At 45.7% G+C, this 22,280-nt stretch overlaps 1 protein-coding gene and 1 long non-coding RNA gene across 11 annotated transcripts in view; both read left to right on the top strand.

Annotated features, from left to right (window-relative positions):
• Positions 1–22,280, top strand: part of MAPKAP1 (MAPK associated protein 1) — a 187,172-nt gene that overhangs the window by 29,780 nt on the left and 135,112 nt on the right. For all 10 annotated transcript variants that reach the window (XR_014164469.1, XM_081896475.1, XM_081896477.1 and 7 more), the window contains exon 4: positions 7,571–7,722. Coding sequence is in view for 9 of the 10 variants with exons in the window: in XM_081896475.1 (XP_081752601.1) it covers positions 7,571–7,722 (152 nt within the window). In the remaining variant the exon portion in view is untranslated. The remainder of the gene's footprint in view (positions 1–7,570; positions 7,723–22,280) is intronic.
• Positions 13,407–14,823, top strand: LOC309361367. The gene is made up of 2 exons (XR_014164453.1): positions 13,407–13,827; positions 14,554–14,823. It is a non-coding gene; the product is annotated as an uncharacterized lncRNA (long non-coding RNA).

Consider the following 22,280-nt stretch of genomic DNA (forward strand, 5'->3'; position numbering starts at 1 on the left):
TTCCAGGTGGAAAAATCAAAGTTAGAAACAGAACTGTTAGAACCCAGTTCTAAGATACTTTCAAGAATGTATAACTTGCTGCTAAAATGGAACACACAAGATGAAACGGTCAAATCAGCTATGATAAAATGGGCACAGGACATAGGGTACAATATTATGTTTGCTGACTGGGAAAAGTTATGGACCACCGGCCTGAGATTCACGGCATGTAATGCCTTGAAAGAAAATATTATGAAAATGATATACAGGTGGTACATGACCCCAGTCAAGCTTGCAAAGATATACCATTTGTCAGACAATAAATGTTGGAAATGTAAAGAAACTGAAGGAACGTTCTTTCACCTCTGGTGGACCTGCCCTAGAGTTAAGGCTTTCTGGGAAATGATATATAATGAGTTGAAAAAGATATTTAAGTATACCTTTCCTAAGAAACCAGAGGCCTTTCTTCTGGGCATTGTCGGCCAGAGGGTGCAAAAGAAAGACCGAACTTTTTTTATGTATGCTACAACAGCAGCAAGGATACTCATCGCTAAATACTGGAAAACCCAAGATTTGCCCACACTGGAAGAATGGCAGATGCAACTGATGGACTATATGGAACTGGCGGAAATGACTGGCAGAATCTGAGACCTGGGAGAAGAACTTGTGGAGGAGGACTGGAAGAAATTTAAGGACTATTTACAAAAACATTGCAAATTGTATGAATGTTAAGAAAGATGTAAGATTAGCAACAACATGGTACCAATAAATTAGTTAAAAGGAATATGAGCTTAAAAGTAATTAAAAGAAAAGACAAATTTTGGATAAATACTATGTCAAAACTAAGTCTTTAAAATTGTGATCTAAATTATCTAAAATTAGGAATATAATATTGGAAAATTATATTATAAGAATTGAAACAAGTTAATAAATTGCTGGAAAAATTTAAGATTTTGGAATGCAGGAACGAGAGTTGTGAGGAAGTCCAAGGAGGGGAACGAAATGTGGATATTGGAAAATTATATGTTATTCTGTATGTTCTTTACTGTCTAAACAAAATTTTTAATAAATATCATTATAATAATAATAAAAAAATACTATTATAAGAGTAATGCTATTAACTATACTAGTAGAGACTATGCTACTTTACAAAAAGTAAAGACTATACTATTAAGAAAACAAAGTTGTTTCAAGTCTCACGTCCATATCTTATGTCCCAGTATCCCACAAAACAGCTCCATGTTCCAGTGGAATTCATTTTCTGCAACCTTCCTTCCCTCCCTTGAACAGGCTCAATCAGCTTGTCCATTTCCGCCAGACATCGTATGTGATGGGACGATGAGCTGCTTGTGCGTAAAATGCAAGTCCCTCAGAGTTTGATCAGGTTTTCAAACCTCTGCCTGTGACGGAGCCCCTCCAGCATGGCTGCGTCAATCACTAGTAGAATCCGAAAGTGGCTGCTTTCGGAATCGTTTCCAACATAAAAGCTCTTTAACGGAAACACGTCGTCTGGCCTCTCGGCGTGACAGTTTCCGGCGAGGTGTGGGTGTCCCTATAGGAGGTCCTGAGACCTCCCCACTGTTTTCGCTGGAAGCGTCTCTGAGCCATCCCTCCGACTCACTTTCCCTTGGAGTTCTTGCTCGCCCTCTACTGGTTCCCTCTTCCGCTGCTACTCCTCTCTCAACCTCAGTGAGCCTTTGCGCCCCCGGCGCTTTAGATGGCAGTTCCCTGACATCCACCTCCCCTCCAGGGCCCCCTTCACCCCCTCCCGTCTCCTCCCCTACTGGCAGTGAGGAGGTAAAACCCCTGAAAGAACCTCCTTCGTCTTCCGACGTCGCGAACACTTCCCTCCACTTGTTGCTGTTCCTACTCTCTCGGTAATCTTCGTCATCGGAGTCCACTCCCTCTTCCAACTCCGACTCCGCGAACCCTTCCATTTCCTCTTCCTCATCGGTGGTGCCGAAATACTCCCTCCTAAACCTTGCTATCGGCTGAGGTTTCCTCGGGAACCTTTGGTGGAACGTTTCTGTTAAAACCTCGTCATTGACTTCCTCTGCATTCACCCAGGTGTTTTCTGACTCCGGTTCCCCTTCCCACGCCACCAAATACTCCACCTGATTTCCCTTCCACCTGGAATCGAGGATTTCCGCTACATGGTTGCGGCGTTCCCTCTCTTCCAAGGCTGGTCCCCTGACGTACTCCCCTTCACGTCCCCCCCTGTATGGTGACAGTAACGACCTGTGGAACACTGGGTGCAATTTCATGTGGTTGGGTAATCGGAGTTTGAAAGCTACCGGGTTGACCTGCTGAATGACCTCAAAGGGTCCCAATCTTCTGGGCCTCAATTTCTTACAACCCCCTTTGAACGGCAACCCTTGGGTTGACAACCACACTTGATCCCCCACCCTTATGGTTTCACCTTCCCTTCTGTTCTTGTCTGCCTGCTTCTTATATTGTGCCTTAGCCCTTTCTAAGTTGAGCTGGAGCTGATGATGGATCGCTTCCATCTCTTCTACAAAATGTTCAGCCGCTGGGACGCTCCATCTCTCCCCTCCTTCCCCTGGAAATGCCCTGGGGTGACACCCGTAATTAGCCAAAAGGGACTCATCCCTGTGGACACATTCTCCGCATTATTGTAGGCAAATTCTGCCAACGCCAACTTTTCGACCCAATCGTTCTCTCTGTCATTGACATAACACCTCAGATATTGTTGAAGAATGCCATTTGCTCTTTCCGCCTGCCCGTTGGTTTCAGGGTGCCGGGCAGTTGAAAAATTGACTTCCACGTGCAGCAAGCTCATGAGCTTCCTCCAGAACCTGGAAGTAAATTGTTTGCCGCGATCTGAGATCACCCTCAAGGGAGCCCCGTGCAACCTAAAGATGTGTTCTACAAACAACTTCGCTGTTTCTTCCGCTGTGACTGCATGTGAGCATGCTACAAAGTGGCACATCTTAGTTAACAGGTCTACTACTACCATGATGGCTGTTTTCCCCTTGGACTTTGGCAGATCCGTCATAAAATCTATTGATATCGCTTCCCAAGGCCGTTCTGGTGTGGGTAATGGTTCTAATAACCCTGCCGGCGCCCTTCTTTCCCCTTTGGCTCGCTGACATTGGTCACACCCTCTTACATACTCCCTTACATCTTCCCTCACCTTCGGCCACCAAAATTCCCTGGTAACCAACCACATGGTCTTGTGTTGTCCAAAATGTCCCGCCGTGGGGCTATCATGCAACTGCTTGAGTACTCTCCCCCTCAATTCACCTTCGGGTATATACAGTGCCCCTTTGTAATACAATGCCCTATTTCTTTCCTCAAAACCTCCGGGGCTCTCGCCCTCCCCCCTGAGACCTCTGAGCTTATCCTGGGCATATTCATCATTTTCCGTTTCCTCTACCAGTTCTCGTTGCCCCACCAGCGCCGCCCCACACACCCAGCGGTCCTCAGGGATGACATGTCTCTCTTCGATCACCCCCTCCCCTTCCCAATACTCTGGTTTGCGTGAGAGCGCGTCCGCCCTGACGTTTTCTGGGCCTGGCACATAACAAATTTCAAAGTTGAATTTGGAGAATTCCTGTGCCCATCTCACTTGTCGTTGGTTGAGCACTCGAGCTGTTCTCCAATACTCTAAATTCTTGTGGTCGGTGCACACTTGCACCTTGTGTTGTGCCCCAATTAATAAATGTCTCCACCTCCGGAATGCTTCGTGAATGGCAAGTAGTTCCCTGTCATACACCGTGTAATTCCTCTCGGATTTATTCAGCTTCCGCGAGAAGAAGGCACACGGTCTCCACTCCGACGCACTCCTCCCCGGTTGAAGAAGGACCGCCCCTACCGCCCGGTCGGATGCATCGGTTTCCACTCTCATGGGTTTTCGTAAATCCACATGCAGAAGTTGTTCTTCCGAGGCGAAAGCCCTTTTCAGTTCTTCAAAGGCTCGATCCGCCTCTACCGTCCAAACAAATTTCTTCTTGCTGCTGAGGCAGTCGGTGATGGGCGCCGTCAAGTGGGCAAAGTTCTTGATGAACTTCCGATAAAAGTTCCCAAACCCCAAGAATCTTTGCACGTCCTTCTTGGTCTTCGGTGTCTTCCATTCCAGTACCGCTTGGACTTTGCCTGGATCCATGGCCAATCCCTTGTCTGACAAGCGGTACCCCAGGAATTCCACCTCCTTGGTATGAAACTGGCACTTCTCCAGTTTCACCCACAGCTGGTTGGCTTGCAGCCTGCCCAACACTTCTCGAACGTCCCTCACATGCTGTTCCTCATCTTCCGAATACACCAACACGTCGTCTAAAAAGGCCACACAATTCTTGTAGAGCAAAGGTCCCAGAACGTGGTTTATAAAAGCTTGAAAACACGCGGAGCCCCCTTGTAGACCGAAGGGCATAACGAGGTATTCAAAGGCTCCCAAAGGGGTAAACATGGTGGTCTTCCATTCATCTCCCTTCCTTATGCGTATCAGATTGTACGCCCCCCGCAGGTCCAGCTTTGTAAAAATCTTTCCCTTCCTTACTCTGGTCAAAATGTCATCAATTCGGGGCATAGGGAAAGCCAGGGGCTCCGACACTGCATTGAGGGCCCTAAAGTCACACACCAGTCTCGGTTTGTCTGTGTTCTTTTTGTCCACAAAAAACACTGGGCTGCCCCCCACCGCTCGGGACTCTCTGATGAAACCTCGCTTCAGGTTTTTGTAAATGAACTCCCTCAGCTCCTGCATCTCCCTGTCTGACATGGCGTACAGCTTGCCTACTGGGAGTTGGGCCCCAGGGAGTAGGTTGATTTGACAGTCAAAGGGTCTATGCGGTGGCAGTTTGTCTGCTTCCCTTTCGCTGAATACGTTGCTCAGATCTGCGTATTGCGGGGGCACCTTCCCTTTGTCCATTACTTCCATCCCGGCTAGGGTGACTCTGTCTCCTCCCGAAACCTTCCCCTCCTTGCAGTGTTCTAGGCAATGCGCTGACCCAAAGGAGACCACCCTCTGATGCCAGCCCACTAGCGGATCGTGTAGCGCCAGCCAGCTCATCCCCAAAATGATGGGCGCTCCTCCCAGGATGGCCACATTAAACGCTATCTGTTCGGTGTGCCTTGCCACCCTCATTATCATCGGGACAGTCTGTTGGCTAACTTCTCCCCCCAACAGCTCTCTGCCGTCAATCGTAGTCACCTGCAAGGGGTTACTTAAAGGGATGGTCTGTATCTGGTGCTCAGCTGCAAACTCCTTACTCATGAAATTACAGGAGCTGCCTGAATCCAAAAGCGCCTTGATCTTTAGTGGGTGTCCGTTTGGCAGTTCTAGTAACACCTCTATCACTAAAGCGGGTCTGGGAGGTTCCGGCATGGGCACTTTCACTGCTCTTTGGCCTGGCTGCTGTGCCCCGACGGTGGCAGCCAGGCATTGGCTTTTACTTGCTCCTTGCCTTCCTCTTCCTTTCCCCCAACAGCTCCTGCCATCCCTTGCCATTCCTTTCTTTGTGGGCAGACTCTGGCAAAGTGCCCTGGCTGTTGGCAGAGATAACATCTCTTGGCGCTCCTTCCCTCCTTCTTCCGCCCTTCACTGGGATTTGAAACTGCGCGCGCCCGCGCTGTTCCAACTTCCATCGGCTCTGCCGGCGGGAAAGGTGGCTCTGGAATGTCTGGAATGCGGAACTCCCTCCAACGGTCTCCTTTCCCTTCCCGCTTTTCCAAAGCCCTCGCCTCCTGGCGCGCTCCTATGCACAGCGCAGATTTGGTTAACTGATCCATAGACTCCGCCCTGGGCCCCCGGGAAAGCTCATCTTTGACGGTTGAAGAAAGCCCCTCTTCGAAAAGCATTTGGATGGGCTCCGCCGATAGGTCCCACCCCAATTTATGAATCAGCATAGTAAACTCAGTCCAGTACTCACGGACAGATCTGCTTCCTTGCTGGCAAGCCATTAACTGCCTTCGCACCACCCCCTGCTCAATATCGCTGGAAAACATCAGGTCCATGGCACGAAAAAACTTCCTCGTGTCCTTTAGGATCTCATTATTCGCTGCCATCAGGGGTCTAACCCAATCTTTCGCCCCGGATTTGAGATGGCCAATCACAAAAGCCACTCGCGATTCCTCGTCGGGGAAGTCATCAAACTGCAAGTTTAGAGCGTATTGCATCTCTGTTCTAAAGGCATGATAGTTCCTGGGATCCCCCCCGAATTTCTGCACCAATCCTGGCACCTTTCTGGCGAGCGGGGTGGTTTTCTCCTTTCCCTTTTCTGCATCCTGAGCCCTCCTCTCCTCAAGCCTCGCCGTTTGCAGCGCCAACTGGATCTCCAACGCCCTGTACCTTTCTTCCAGGCTTGGACCCCCTCCAGCTGCTCCTGCTCCTCCGGTTCCGGCTGGGTTGCTCATGATGCTTCTCCCTGCACAAGCTGGCTTTCGGTGACTTTCGGATTGCTGTGATGGGACGATGAGCTGCTTGTGCGTAAAATGCAAGTCCCTCAGAGTTTGATCAGGTTTTCAAACCTCTGCCTGTGACGGAGCCCCTCCAGCATGGCTGCGTCAATCACTAGTAGAATCCGAAAGTGGCTGCTTTCGGAATCGTTTCCAACATAAAAGCTCTTTAACGGAAACACGTCGTCTGGCCTCTCGGCGTGACAGTTTCCGGCGAGGTGTGGGTGTCCCTATAGGAGGTCCTGAGACCTCCCCACTGTTTTCGCTGGAAGCGTCTCTGAGCCATCCCTCCGACTCACTTTCCCTTGGAGTTCTTGCTCGCCCTCTACTGGTTCCCTCTTCCGCTGCTACTCCTCTCTCAACCTCAGTGAGCCTTTGCGCCCCCGGCGCTTTAGATGGCAGTTCCCTGACATCGTATTAACCCCTCCCTCTCAGTTGCAGCTTGTCAGCTATCAGCAGAAGACATGCTAGAGGTTTCAGTCCTTTCCCAACCATATCGTCAGTTAATCTAGAACAAAATCACCATCGGATTTGCTCTTGATACAGTCCCATTATGTCAGAGACGTATTTATTTTGCAGGATTTGTATACCATTTGATTGTAATGAAGCCTCAATGGTCTGCTCTATTTGCCTCCAATAGTTAGTTATTACTTGTTCATTTTGCCGTACTACAAGGTCCCAGGGCAGGCTACAGCAATTTAAAAACAAAATATTTGGCCTGTGGGCCAGAGGTTCCCCATCCCTGGTTTACGACATTGTTTCATAGGTTTGTAGGGCCTGGATTTGTATAGGATTAGGAGATGGCATGGGTTTATATAGGTTTAAATTTGTAGGGCCTAGGTTTGCTAGTGGACCTTAGGTTTTATTAGGGCATAGGTTTATAGCCACCTAGATGAGGTTTCCCACATTCCTGAAACCATGGAAAGCTTCTTACAGTCAGTGTAGCCGATACAGAGCTAGATAGAACAATGCCCTGGCTCAGTGTAACACAGCTGCTTCTTTTCCTATGATTATGATTGCAGTGCCTTTTGAAATGCATGGAACACAGAAAACATTTAATTACTACTGGGTGTTGCCTTCGCGATCTGCTGCTCGTGATCCTTTTACCATCAGATCCCTCATTCAGGAGGGGGAAAATTTTCCATAATTCCTGACATATCTGGCTTTTTTTAAATTGCAGCGGAGGAGCTGAGTCTGCTGTTTGAGAAGAAGAACTTCAGGGTGAAGCCTCAGCGTGCTGCTACGAAGCCATCAATCCTCTCAGTACGGCTGGAACAGTGCCCCCTACAACTGAACAACCCATTCAATGAATACTCAAAGTTTGATGGCAAGGTAAGTAGGAGAGAGAGAAATCAGTGCCCTCCCTTAAAAAGGAAAAAAACAACACCTTTTTATCTGGAAGTCTTCCTTGCGTTTTTGCAATCCAAATTCTTTCCAGATTTTAAAAATACTGATGCTCTGTGAGTGGATTTTGGCCATTTTAGAGACTACAAAGGTGACTGATGTGGGCAACAGTCCAGGTTTTAAGCCCTTGCAGGGCCTTTAAAAAATGAATAAATCCTGTCTTGTGCAGATTTGTCTTGTGGGATACTAAAGGAGGATCACTTCCTGTGTGCACCAAACCCCGTAGCCAGATGTCTTCTGGAGAGACCTTCTGTTGCATTGATACCTTGGAACCTAGGAAGCTGTCTCATGTCTAGTTCAGTATTATCTATAGTGGCTGCAGTGGCTCTCTGTGGTTTAAGGCAGAAATCTATCTGGAGATGCTGGGGATTGAAACCGGGACCAAAGCATGTGCTGAGTGTCTCCAATTTTTAAAAGAAATCAGAATTCTAGTCCTCGTGATACTGAATACAGAGGCTGAATCAAACAGGAGCATTGGAAGCTGCTTTATACTGACTAACTCTGTTGGTTCACCTAGCACGGTATTTGTCTATACTGACTGGCATCAGCTTTCCAGGGTTTCAGGCAAGGAGCTCTCCCCACCCTTCCTGGCAGAGTTGCTGGGGACTGAACCCAGCTACTCTGCCACCCTGAGCTGTAGCCTCTTCTGCTGGCTTGCCTAGCTGGAGGAATAAATGGAAACTTTCCAGACCACTGTGAGAATCAGCTCCCTAGCCTGTGGATTATCACACAAAAGGAGTCGGAGCATTTTCTTTTAAGGTGGAGAGCCGCATTAGATATGCATCAGCCCTAAGTTGATAAAATCTTTTATTATTTTGCTGAATGAATGTTTACCTTTCAGTGCATTACTGTTTGCACCACATTTTGTTGGTTGCTCTAAAGCCAACAAAAACAGTTCCTTCTTTGCCTTTTATTTTTGTCCTAAGCTCCAGAAGGGCTGAAATGGATGGCTGTTGGTCTCTCCTGGAAAGGAAAGGGTTACTAGTGACAACAGACAGAGCCCATCGCTTTCTGTCTTTTCCAGACTTAACTTTTACGCCTGACATTTGGATAATACTTTGCTCTAAGGAAGGTGGAAAGTGGCTTTTCACTCTCTGTGAATTGCTGATAACACAGATGCGTTGAGCTAAATTGCAAAATCCCCCTGTTAAGAGTTGCTCTGTAGAGTCATTGGACTGAATTGAACTAAGTTTACTCAGGGTAGGCCGATTGAAATTAATGTGCCTACGTCAACCATGTTAATAAATTTCAGTGGGTCTGCTTTAAGTAGGATTAATATTTGATACAACCCCATAACTACTCAAATTCTGCTCTCTGTAAGAATAAGGGTCCGTTTATACACAAGACAATGTACAGTGGTACCTCAGGTTACAGATGCTTCAGGTTACAGATGCTTCAGGTTACAGACTCTGCTAACCCAGAAATAGTACCTCGGGCTAAGAACTTTGCTTCAGGATGAGAACAGAAATCGCGTGGTGGTGGCAGCAGGAGGCCCCATAAGCTAAAGTGGTACCTCAGGTTAAGAACAGTTTCAGGTTAAGAACAGACCTCCAGAACGAATTAAGTTCTTAACCCGAGGTACCACTGTATTTGTTAGCATGCTGAGGGAATAATACCAATATTAACACATTGACTTTCATTTCAAAAAGAAATACCAGGACAACTGTAATCCCAATCTAAAACCCTGGAAGAGAGCTGCTGGCAGTCAGTGTGGACACTAATGAGCTGGAAGGACCAGTGGTCCAAGTTGGTATAAGGTAGCTTCCTAGATTCTATGATCCTGTGTGCTAATTAGCATTTACCTGACCTATGTTATCTCTCTGGCATGATGAGTGGTAGTGGGGCAGCTTTTTCTTTCACCAGGGTATGCTTTGGTCAGCCAACATTGTTAGATTGTGCTTACCAAAGGGATATCAATCCAGCATAGGTAAGTTTGTGTAGCTTGGGCAGGAGAAATGGGAACTTTCCAGGCTGCTGCAAGGACAGACTCCCATATACTCTGCAAGTGCAAACTTGGTGTTTCAAATGAGATGGAATTTTGTGGTGCTTGGTGACTTAACGGAAAAGGAGAAGAATATTCTTGCCTACAAAATGCATGATTTCCTACCCATCCTTGCCAACTAGCTGGCAACAATGACATTTGGGCTTCTCTATGGCCGATCTGGTGTTTATTGTTTTTGTAATTATTATTAATACTGCACACCCCTCACTAGCAGGTCCCCAGGGCAGGTTACAACATTTTAAAGGTCAGTATTAAAAACAGTTAAAACCAATTGCAGCCATAGAACTGGGTGCTACAAACACACAGGACCCGCCTGCCAATTTCTGGGAAATTTGCAACAGAAGCTGCTGTTGAGTAATGGAATTGTGTTTGATTTCTGTACAAGAGAGCAGCCAAATGAAAGTAACCTCAGGGATAATAGGCAAAATGAATAGTATCCTGTGAAGCCCGAAAAGTTTGTGGTGGTGAACAGTGTTTTGATCAAGGCAAAGAAGAAATACTTGTGCATATGTGTGTGCCCTCTCATCCCAAATAAACTAGAGTTTGGGGAAATGAAGTCCATGATGCAATCAAAAAAGGAGGTGGTCATCTTCTCCTCCTGGCTCCTTTTCCGTTCGCAGACTCTTTGGACAATTGGAATCAAGTCACATGCTCAGTAGCAAAAACATATGAAGCTGCCTTACATTGAGTCAGACCATTAGTCCATCTAACCCAGTACAGTGGTACCTCAGGTTACATATGCTTCAGGTTACAGACTCTGCTAACCCAAAAATAGTGCTTCAGGTTAAGAACTTTGCTTCAGGATGAGAATAGAAATTGTGCTCCGGCGGCCCGGCGGCAGCAGGAGGCCCCATTAGCTAAAGTGGTGCTTCAGGTAAAGAACAGTTTCAGGTTAAGAACGGACCTTCAGAACGAATTAAGTACTTAACCCAAGGTACCACTGTATGGCTTGTTCTGCCTTAAGGGTGGAAGGGAAATCCATTTGGTCTGCGCTTGTTGATTCAACTGACCATAGTCACACCTCTTGAACTAATATACAGATTGGAATGTAATGATCCTTTGGCTCAGGCCACATGCACACCGTGCATTTAATGTGCTAATACCACTTTAAACAATTGTGGCTTCCCACAAAGAATCATAGGAAGTGTAGTTCATTAAGGGTGCTGAGAGTTCTTAGGAGACCCTTATTCCCCTTCTAGAACTACAATTCCCAGAATGCTTTAGCAATCAACCCTTCTCAGGGAACTCTGGGAATTGTAGCTCTCTGAGGAGAATAGTGCTTTAAATGTTTGGTCTGAATGTGGCCTTAACCACCTTGAAGGATTAAAAAAAAAAAAAGGCTGTGTATAAGGACTTAACATAAATTTTAAAACAAGCAAAGTCTTAATTCTTAGCTGAGCAGTAGTTATGGAAATCACCATGCTGCAGCAAATGTGTCCTGGCTTCCTTTTTGTTATGTAGTCTTCCATTATTATTAATACTGTACTGTTATTGCTACTACCTTGTAGCATGCTTGTCAGGATTGCATCAGAACCAACATTTTAACAACACTCTCCCTGTTATCGGTGCTCTTCAGTGTTTTTAAGATACGAAGGTTGCTGTTCACCCCCTTTCTTTACATGCTAAGAGATGTGTTTTTCTGCAAATATTCATAATTCTTTTCCTGGGAATAGTACGTGCCTGATTTGCATAATTAACTGAGCTACTCTGGTTCCCCTGGGAAAGTGGTGCCTAATTGGGGAGAGATGGGGGAGTCTATTAAGGGGGGCTTTGGGGCCTAATTAAGCATGGTTAAAAAAACCCTACTTAATTATGTATTTACTCTAGAGGCTGGGGTGACTCTTGAAATCCTCTTTTAGATTTGGAACCAGAGCTTTTGATTTCTTTTTATTATTATTATTTCCTTTAAAAAAAATCTAAATCATTATTAGAAAGTTTCATCTCTCGTGCTTGCCAGATAAAATCACAGTTGTGTTTCTCTGGGAGAGATGCAAGGGATTAGTGTGGCTTGCTCTGTGAACAAAGTTCTCCACCAGCACTAATGAGCCCAGTTCTTTAAATGAATTTAAGTGAAATAACATCAATTTTTGTTGAGAGGTTTGCTGTTTTAAAAAAGTAAATCACAGCTACAGACATTGCATATCTTTGCAGACTTACAGTCCAGATTGATAATGTATGTTAATAAAGAAATAGGAATTCCCTGACAGCTGTAGGATTCTACAGGCCAGAAGCAACTATTGGGGTGGGGGGTGGGGAGCCAAGCCAGCTTGTCAGGCCAGAGGCCCATCTAGTCCAGCATTCTGTTCTCACAGTGGCCAACCAGATGTCTGTAAGCCTGCAAGCAGGGCCCAAGCACAAGAACACTTTCCCCTCCTATAGTTTCCAGCAACTGCTATTGAGATGTATTACTGCCTCTGACCATGCAGGCAGAGATAAGCCATCATCACTACAGTATTGGATAATGCATTCAGAAAGCTTCTCTGGATCACTCTGTGCCTATTATTGGTGCCTCTGTCCACTGGTCTTCTGAAGATCTGCCTACAGCAGAGGTTTTCAACCTTCTTGAGTCCCCGGCTCCCTTGATCAACTACATTCTTTCTGCAACACCCCTGTGGGGCTCAAGAGCCCAGTTATGTCACCCCTTGCCTGCAGAGCTGGCAGCCTCTCACCCATTTTTGAACACCCTCCCTTGTGGAGTGTTCCCTCAGCCTCCTATCCTCTCCCCTCTGTCTGGGAGTCCTCTAGGCAGCTACCGCAGCCGCCCCTAGTCTCTGAGCTGCCTCAGCTCCTGGCAACCAGCACCCCCAGGCAGCATTTGCCTGGGGAGTTTGTAACCAGGGCTGCTGCAACCAACAGCTGTGCAAGCCTTTGGGAGGCAGAGATGTGAGAGGGCACCAGAGGAGGGAGGGAAGGAAAGAGGGACAGAGGCCAGTGCTGCCCACAACACCCCTGGCCATCATTCAAGGCACCCCAGGGTTGCCACAGCACACTGGTTGGAAACCACAGGCCTAGGGCAGTTCATGCAACAGTCTAGGCCCCACTGATAGCCTTCTCCTCTTCCATGGATTGTCCAATCCTCTTTTAAAGCCACCCAAGTTGTGCGCCATCACTGCCTCCTGTGGGAGCAAATACCTTAGTTTTAATTATGCAGTGTGTGTGAAGAAGTACTTTATTTTATCTGTCCTGAGTCTTCCAACATTCAGCTTCATTGGACATACATGAGTTCTAGTGTTATGAAAGAGAGGAATGAAACAATTGTTATCTACATGTTCCCCCCCAAATTTCAAATTTTCTGATCTTAATCACGATTTGGCATAAGAAGCCATTTCTTTATTCTGTAGCATAGAGCTTTGGGGTGGGAGGGCTTATCTGCTACATGCTACTGAGAATGGTACCTCAGGTTAAGTACGTGATTTGTTCTGGAGGTCCTTTCTTAACCTGAAACTGTTCTTAACCTGAAGCACCACTTTAGCTAATGGGGCCTCCTGCTGCCACTGTGCTGCTGGACACCGATTTCTGTTCTCATCCTGAAGCAAAGTTCTTAACCCGAGGTAATATTTCTGGGTTAGCGGAGTCTGTAACCTTAAGCGTATGTAACCTGAAACGTATGCAACCCAAGGTACCACTGTATCTGTGTTCTAATGTCCACAAGTCTTTCAGCAATGACCAGGTTTTATCATTGCTTTTTATTGATTTTACATGTTCCATATCTTTATTTATTTTTAAAATGTGCTGTAAGTAAGTAAGTAAGTATGTCTTTCCATAGTATTGCTATAATTTTTTTGGTGTCAAACTCGAGCAGTGTATATATAAAAATCAACAATAAAACAAAGCCAACCACATGATGATCTGACAATGGAATTGAACCTTTTCTAGAGCAGGAACGGGGGGCCGCAGGGTCAACAAAACCCACCACACCAGGCCAGCTGCCGGGCGCACGTGCATGAGGCGCATAGGGTTCATGGAGCCCTTTTCTCGGGTTGATTCTAAAGATGGACTTAACAGAATTTGGCCCTTGGTGCCCAGGGCAGGTGGGGAGGTGCCTTTCTTCCTTTCTTTTCAATGAAATGTCTATGAACCGCATAAAACAAAACAACAACTTCTTTGTTAGAAACTGTTTTTAACAATGAGGCTGGGGAGTGGGGGGGGGGGAGGGATAATTCATGAGTACTAATTGCTTGGCTGTTAATTTTCATAAGTGTTGATAGAAGCAGTTCCTTAAATTAAACTTTGTTTAAAACGTATCAAGGGAAATATTCCACAATGTCGGGCCTGAAGTGAAAATTAATATGAATGCTGTGGCAATTAACACGTACTGGTTAATAGCTTTTAGCAGCATTTTGGGATGATAGACCTTAAATACATTTTTCGCATGCTGCTCTTGTTCCAGTTGCGTTCCAGTTATATGTCTGCATAATTATGAACCATTTCCCCCCCACAATTTCAGATATTAAATAGCTTTCCTAAAAAGAAAAAGGAGGGGGGGGGGAATATCCACACCAGAGTAAGAATGGAGAAAGGAGGCACACTGTAGTGTGTAACTGGTTTTTTTTAAAAAAAATGCCCGAGATGTTAATTTGACATTTTAAAACCTATTGTGCAAAAATTAGAGGCTTTAATTTCCATTTCACATCATGAAGCATTTCTGCCCTAAATAGGTGTATCAAAATCAAACATGTTTATTATTTCTTAAGTGCCTGTAAAAAGAAAAAAGAAAGTACCATATAATACAAAATTATTTTTCTTCCATATTGCAGAGAAAGCTGAAACGTGCTCATTAGAAATGCCTTGAAAATCGGACTTGAGGGAATTGTGGGAGAGGCATTACCCCCCCTCCCTCAGGACACAAGACTTTTAATCTATTTATTTGGGTTCAAGTTTATAACCTTACTTCCTGTGCCAAATGTCCACTCAACATTCGGCTTACAGCATCTTAAAATAAAGCAAGATCGCAAAGATTAAGTATTACAAAACAGTAAAACCAACAACAGTAAAACAGAAGGATATCTGAGCCTGATTCAACCATGTCTGTCTGTGGGAGTGTGTGTGCTTTTGTTTGTACTGTACCAGTTTAGACACTTCGCCAAATCCCTCAGCCCAGTATAGCTGAAGGAGCGTCTCCACCCCCATCATTCAGCCCAGACACTGAGGTCCAGCACCAAGGGCCTTCTGGCGGTTCCCTCACTGCGAGAAGTGAAGTTACAGGGAACCAGACAGAGGGCCTTCTCGGTAGTGATGCCCTCCCATCAGATTTCAAATAGATAAACAACTACAGTGGTGCCTCGCAAGACGAAATTAATTCGTTCCGCAAGTCTCTTCGTCTTGCGGTTTTTTCGTCTTGCGATGCACGGTTTCCCATAGGAATGCATTGAAAATCAATTAATGCGTTCCTAGGGAAACCGCCTTCAGACCAGGTCCGGGGACAGTCTGTCCCCGGACCTCTTCTGAAGGCTGGGGGGCGGGGACAAGGGCTTTTCTTCCCACCCCCAGCATTTTAAAAAACCTGGGACAGCGGAGGACTTCTCCGCTGTCCGGGGCGATTTAAAAGCCCCTGGGAAGGCAGGCAGGGGGGACAAAGACTTTCGCCCCCCCGCCCGCCTTCAGAAGGTGTTCCCGCCCCCCGCCCGGCTTCGCAGCAGCGCTACGAAGCCCGGCGGCTGGGGCAGGTGTTCCCGCCCCCCCACCCCGCTTCGGAGCAGCGTTCCGAAGCGGGGTGGCTGGGGCAGGTGTTCCCGCCCCCCCGCCCGGCTTCGCAGCAGCGCTACGAAGCCCGGCGGCTGGGGCAGGTGTTCCCGCCCCCCCACCCCGCTTCGGAGCAGCGTTCCGAAGCGGGGTGGCTGGGGCAGGTGTTCCCGCCCCCCCGCCCGGCTTCGCAGCAGCGCTACGAAGCCCGGCGGCTGGGGCAGGTGTTCCCGCCCCCCCACCCCGCTTCGGAGCAGCGTACCGAAGCGGGGTGGCTGGGGCAGGTGTTCCCGCCCCCCGCCCGGCTTCGCAGCAGCGCTACGAAGCCCAGCGGCTGGGGCAGGTGTCCGGGATCTCTTTTGAAGCAAGCGGCTGCGGAGAGACGCGATCTCCCCGCAGCCGCTTGCTTCAAAAGAGGTCCGGGATCTCTTTTGAAGCAAGCGGCTGCGGAGAGACGCGATCTCCCCGCAGCCGCTTGCTTCAAAAGAGGTCCGGGATCTCTTTTGAAGCAAGCGGCTGCGGAGAGACGCGATCTCCCCGCAGCCGCTTGCTTCAAAAGAGGTCCGGGATCTCTTTTGAAGCAAGCGGCTGCGGAGAGAAGCGATCTCCCCGCAGCCGCTTGCTTCAAAAGAGGTCCGGGATCTCTTTTGAAGCAAGGGGCGGTGGGGAGAAGCGATCTCCCCGCCGCCCCTTGCTTCAAAAGAGAAGACCCGCTGTCCCCGGGGCAAGCTTCGTTTTGCGAAGCAAGCCCATAGGGAAATTCGTCTTGCGAGGCAACTCGAAAACGAAAAAACCTTTCGTTTTGCGAGTTTTTCGTCTCGCGAGGCGTTCGTCTTGCGGGGTACCACTGTATCTGACATTTAGAAGACATCTGAAGGCAGCCCTGTTAAGGGAAGTTTTTAATGTGTGACATTTTAATGTATTTTTAATCTTTGTTGGAAGCCGCCCAGAGTGACTGGGGAGACCCAGCCAGATGGGCAGGGTACAAATAATATATTATTATTATTATTATTATTATTATTATTATTATTATTATTATTAAAACACCATCACAAATGGAAGCAAGGGACATTCACCTTTCTTCACGCAAGTGTGGTAGTGCAGCTGAGTTGTACCACTGAGTTGAGGCTTGTAGTGAATAGCATTTCCCCTTACACTGGAGAAAGGGAGCTGGTTGGAGATTCTGTGCCAATTCCTTCTGCACCCCCTCCCTGCCTCCAGAGTAGCATAGGAGGTATCACTGGTAGGTGCAGAATCACCACCCACATACTCGTCTGGTGGATGGGTGGGGAATCTCTCTGGGGCCCAAGTTTCCTCTGTGAATGGTAGGAGGCCTTGAAGCAGCCCCAGAAGTCCTTGAAGTAGCTAGTATCCCATCTCTTAGCAGGTCCAGGAACAGGCAACAAGGTTGAAATGGGGTGGAGTCTGCTGTGATGTGATGGGGGGGTGGCTCAGCCTATTTCAATTCACATATGTTTAATTATGAGTGATCCATCCAGATTATTGCAGGAATTTTTGTCTAAATGCGCAAAACTTATTGGGCTGCATTCAGATAAGTTCCCCTTGGAGTAGTCCCATCGACACTGATTTGCTTAATTAACGTACTTTTTTTCAGAACAATTTTTATTAAAGCCTTTTCATAGGAGAAAAAGATTTTTTAAGAACTAATCTAGATAGGAACAAAAACAGAGGAAGAAAAAGAAGAAATGCAGAGCCTTCTCTCAGAGTTAGATCTTCATCCTTGTCTCACACAGAAAGAAATGGACCCTCCTAGCTCTCACCTGGGAGCTCCCCTTTCTTCTCTCTGCCTCCACCCTGGGAGATCTTCCCTTCCCTGTCTCTCACGCAGGGTCCTTCATTAAGTCCTTTCAGTGACCCATAGTAGAGGACACACAAATAAAATAAAAATAAAATAGAAACAAAAATGAAGCCGGGGGGAAAGAGAAGAAAACAGGAAGATAAAGATAATAAAAGAATAAAGACAGAAAAGAGAAAAATAAAATAGAGGGGACTTCAGATTCTCTGTCTGCCAGTTATATACAAAGATTATTCAAAATATTCAAAACATTCATTCCAGAATGGTATCCCGCTGTTCCTCCTTCTGCTAGGCAATATTTATCCAGTCTTCAGATCTAAACATCTCAAGTTCATTCATTTTCCCTTCCACAGAAAAAAGTCTAAAAGGGGTTCTCCAGTTGTTATCAGTAATTGTCAACAATAGTCTTCCTTCAGTCCTGCATAGTGACTTTATATCTGATGTTGAAAAACAATAGCTCCTTCATGTTTGTTCAAACAGGAGTCTCCCCACTCTGGTCATATATTAAAACAGTAATCCATCATTATTTACTTATGTTATATTCCTTAATTCACACGCAATTCAATAGATTCCAATCCCAATTCCTGTTGGCCATGAGTTTCCATCCTAAATTAGAAAAAAATAATCCTTCCATTTCCTCCTCTTCCATTCTTTTTCCAGACTTGTCGCAAGAGGTTTGTAGCTTTCTCCTTCCGATACACAGTCCCCACTTTTGCAGCTCTATCACTGCCAGCTCAGAATATTTCTTAATCTCTTGCTCCATGGTTTCTTTCATTCCACTTCTCCAACACCACAACTTCACCCCAAATTGCCTCACTTCTCCAGGCACCAGTATAAAGAGTCTCTCTATTTTGTCATCCACTACTTCCATTTTTAGCACTCCACTTTCCTGCTCTAGAAGTCTTCCATCAACATCATTCTCTATAGGCTCTGTGATATCCCCATCCTCATTTTCTCTGGTCCATTTTTATTCACCATTTTATGCACCCCAGCTGTAGCCTCTCTCAGTTGCTCACCCAGTAATTGCTGCATGATGCCAACAGTCAATGGGGTGTCTTATTCTTGTTGTCTTATTCTTATTAACAACTCACTCTGCTTATAGTCTCTGCTTTAAAAACATGTTAACCGTCTGCTTATCTGACAGTATTCTTTTCTCACAGTAGCATAGCAAAGCTAGTTTCACTTTCAGAAAAGCTAGTTTCACTTTCAGCACTTTCAGAGAGACAGTTTTAAAAAATTAAAAAATAAATTTCTAACAGCTGGATCAAGCCTTAGCCATTGAGAATCTTTCTTTGATACAAACAATTAAAACAGGCTTTTTGTTTTATTTTCAACCTTTGAATGATTGTCTCTCCTTGTGCCAGCAGCCGACTTGCATTCCAAATTTCAACTGCCAGACAGAATCACCTCAGTCGTAATTTATCAGTGTCTCAAAAGTAATTTTAAAAAGGGAGGTTTTACCAACCTGAAGGATTGATCTTCAGGACTATTATGTGGTATTTCTGCAAAATGGAAGTTCCTTGCTCTAAATAACTCACCCCGTCTGGGTCCCCCTAAAAACATGGTGTGTAAGGCAGCTTTTCCAGAGCATCAGAAGTTATTCCCTTTGTTCTCTATCTTCAGAGCAAGAATGTAATAACCAAGATTTTATGTATCATTAATCACCACATAATTATCTCCGTCGACAGAGTGTTGACTAGAGATATTTAGTCTGCCGTGATTCCTTCCGGAAGTCAATGTACTTTTTGTGTGTGTGTGTGAATCTGCACTGAATATAGGTAGTGCTGAATACAAGATATTTATGTGCCCCAGGCTCTTAGGTGGGATATATACTGGAGCAAATAATACTAATACTAAATTTAATTAATTGTATTTTTAATATTTATAATGCAACTCAATAACGTTGTTCTCTGGGTGACTCACAAGCATAAAATGATAAAATGTAATGAAAATACAGTAAGATCAAACACAATATGAATCACAAGTATAACCACATTAAACAATTTACAAAAAATATCACACTCTCACTGCGTGTCTACTTGGGAAAGCCAGAGAAAGCCAGGGGTGCATTGGGACCCAGCTGATGACCAGGGAGAGGGAGAAGCTGCCCAAGACGTTATAAACCTTCCAGTCTCTCCTGGGCCTTTGCTGAGATAGTAATTCCATATCAGGCTCCCATGAGCTCCTCTACAACTGAGCCTTCCCTATTACCCATTCAGTTCTCAGCACAGCGTGCAATACTGGTCTTGGGCTCAGGAGCTGCGGGGGAGGTATAATTTCAAATACCACCTTCTCTCACATGCAGCAGATCCTCACAAGAGGGCCAAGTCTTGATCCCCACCACCAGCACTTTCAGAGGTTTGCCGGGCAAGAGGACCTTTTTGGTGATGGCTTCCAGATTATGTCACTTACTGCTTAGGCATGTTTCCCAGCACTGCCTTTGTTGCCTTCTAAGTTCCAAGTGAAACCCATCCTGTCCTCCCATGCCTTTAACAACATTTAGACGATGACAAGCCTTTACAGTATTATTTATTTATAACACTATGCCCCCAGGACAGATTACAACACAAAAACACAATATTAAAAACAATTTAAAAACAACTTACTATCACAAAAATAGGGTGAGTACCAAAAATATACATATCAAGTGTCAAAAACCAAGGTAAAGAGGTGCTTCAAACCATAATCTTGCTTTCCAAATTCTTGCTGAGTTTTACTTGCAGGGTCCTCTGTTTTGACTGCTTTTATTTTTGCGGTTTGGTCAAGTAGTTTGTTGTGTGTTGTGTGTGTGTTTAAGTGCTTATTCATAAGCTGCCTTGAGCCCTTTTGTCTGAAGGCAGAAACCATTTTAAATAAATGTATAAAATGCAGGTCACAGGCCTCCTGCCTAGATGTAGCCAAATCATTTTTTATGCTACTTGCACCCAGTGGCCTTTCTGAACCCTTTCCCCCCTTGTTTTTGCTCCTTTGCTATTCAGATCTAAAACCTTCTAAAAGAGGTTGCATTTGAAAGCCAGTTGCATCTTTCTGTTTTTCACACACACACAAACCGCCAGCAATGTGAAAAACATGTTACTATGCAACAAGGATTTCTTGTGTGAGCATTTAGCTGCAATTCATTTTAATTGTCCTTATGAAGTTAAAAAGTATTAGTGTCAGATAAAGATTCATCACTGCTGTATGATTTAAAGCTGGGACTACAGAAAGCAGGCATGTGTCCCGGCAGCTGTTTATACAAGGCGCTGTCTCTTTTGACAGCAGTTAAAAAGTATGGTTGTGGTAATCAAATTGTGATGCCAGCCTCTTGGAGGCTAGCCCCAGATTGAGTTAAATACACACATATGCACACACTGTATATCTATCTAAAGTATATGTACACACACACACACACACACACACACACACGGGGCCCCTGCTCATTCCATTTGCCAACCCTTCCTCCAATCATTTCCCCCACATTAACCCTCTAGTCTAGAACTTCCTCTTTCCACTCCCTACAACTGCTAAGCTCGCTTTTCACCTTCCCAAACTCATTTCCAAAGCCAGTTCTCTTCTATTCTGCCTTCTCCTTTTGCTTCCCTCCCATGCCCTGACTTCATGCAAATCCAGAACTGTGATTAGGTTCTACAAATCACCCAGTGGGGGCTGTGTGATGACAGCTTTACGTGTATATGTTTATATGCTTTACTTTTACGTATATGAAGAAAAATGTTTCTGTATATGAATAGACATATGACTAGATATACACTCTTATACTTACATATTTTTAAAAACTGCTACCTGTTTTCAACTATCCAATGCAGAAAACAAAGGGTGTTTCACAAATGGATCAACATAGGTACATTGGAAGCTGCCTTATCCTAAGCCAGATCCTCAGTATTGTCTACATCAGTGTTTCCCAACCTTGGGCGTCCAGCTTTTTGGACTACAATTCCCATCATCCCTTGCCACTGGTCTTGCTAGTCAGGGATGATGGGAGTTGTAGTTCAAAAACAGCTGGAGGCCCAAGGTTGGGAAACACTGGTCTACATCAAGGCTGGGAAACCTTTGGCCCTCCAGATCTTGCCAAACTGCAACTCCTGTCAGCCCCAGCAGGCATCATCATTGGCCAGATGTGATGGGAATTGTAATTCAGAAACATCTGGAGGGACAAAGGTTCTCCAACCCTCGTCTACTACACTGACTGGCAGCAACTCTCCAAGGGTTTCAAACATGGGATGTTTCCAGCCCTTCCTGGAATATGCTGGGGAGTCAACCTGAAACCTCCTACATGCAAAGCAGACGCTCTTGCCACTGAGCTGCCACACTTCATTTTATGTCTCTGATTACCTCAGCAGCACATCAGAGCACATGTTGTTCATACACATTGTGTTCTGTGTGCCCAGAGACATGGGGATGGTGGCATAGGTGCATCGGTTGTGTTCCTTTGGCCTCAAGCGATGCTCAGTGGAGTGAAGATAACATAGCTATTACTTGAGGAAGAACAGGTGAAACCCTAACCCACCCCCCCGACACAGCATACATTTAAAGCACATGACTTTCCCCAAAGCATCCTGGGAACTGAAGAGTGCTGAGAATTGTAGCTCTTTGAAGTAAGGTGTGTACGCAGCCACACACCATTGGTGTGTTTGTGTGTGTGTGTGTGTGTGTGTGTGTGTGTGTGTGTGTGGACTCTGTTTTTAAACAAAGCCTCAACAAAGTTGAATTTGCAGTAATAAGTGTCAGGCGTCCCTTGACTTTTCCATTTGCTGGATTTTGTTCTCCAGTTTCGGAAGGATTTAAAAGCACCTCCCTTCAGTTTCCACTTAATACATGACAGTTCTTTGGAAAGGGAGCCAGCTTAACAAGATCTCTCTCTCTCTCCATAGAGTTCTCAGGAATAACAATTGTATCTGGTTGTAAAAGAAAATCAAGGGCTGGAAGGCATAAATTTGGCACAACATCAGGCACTGTGATCAATTTAACCAGGGTAATAGAGCACAGGCA

Source organism: Podarcis melisellensis, assembly GCF_964234715.1.
Source record: "Podarcis melisellensis genome assembly, chromosome: Z".
Lineage (NCBI taxonomy): Eukaryota > Metazoa > Chordata > Lepidosauria > Squamata > Lacertidae > Podarcis > Podarcis melisellensis.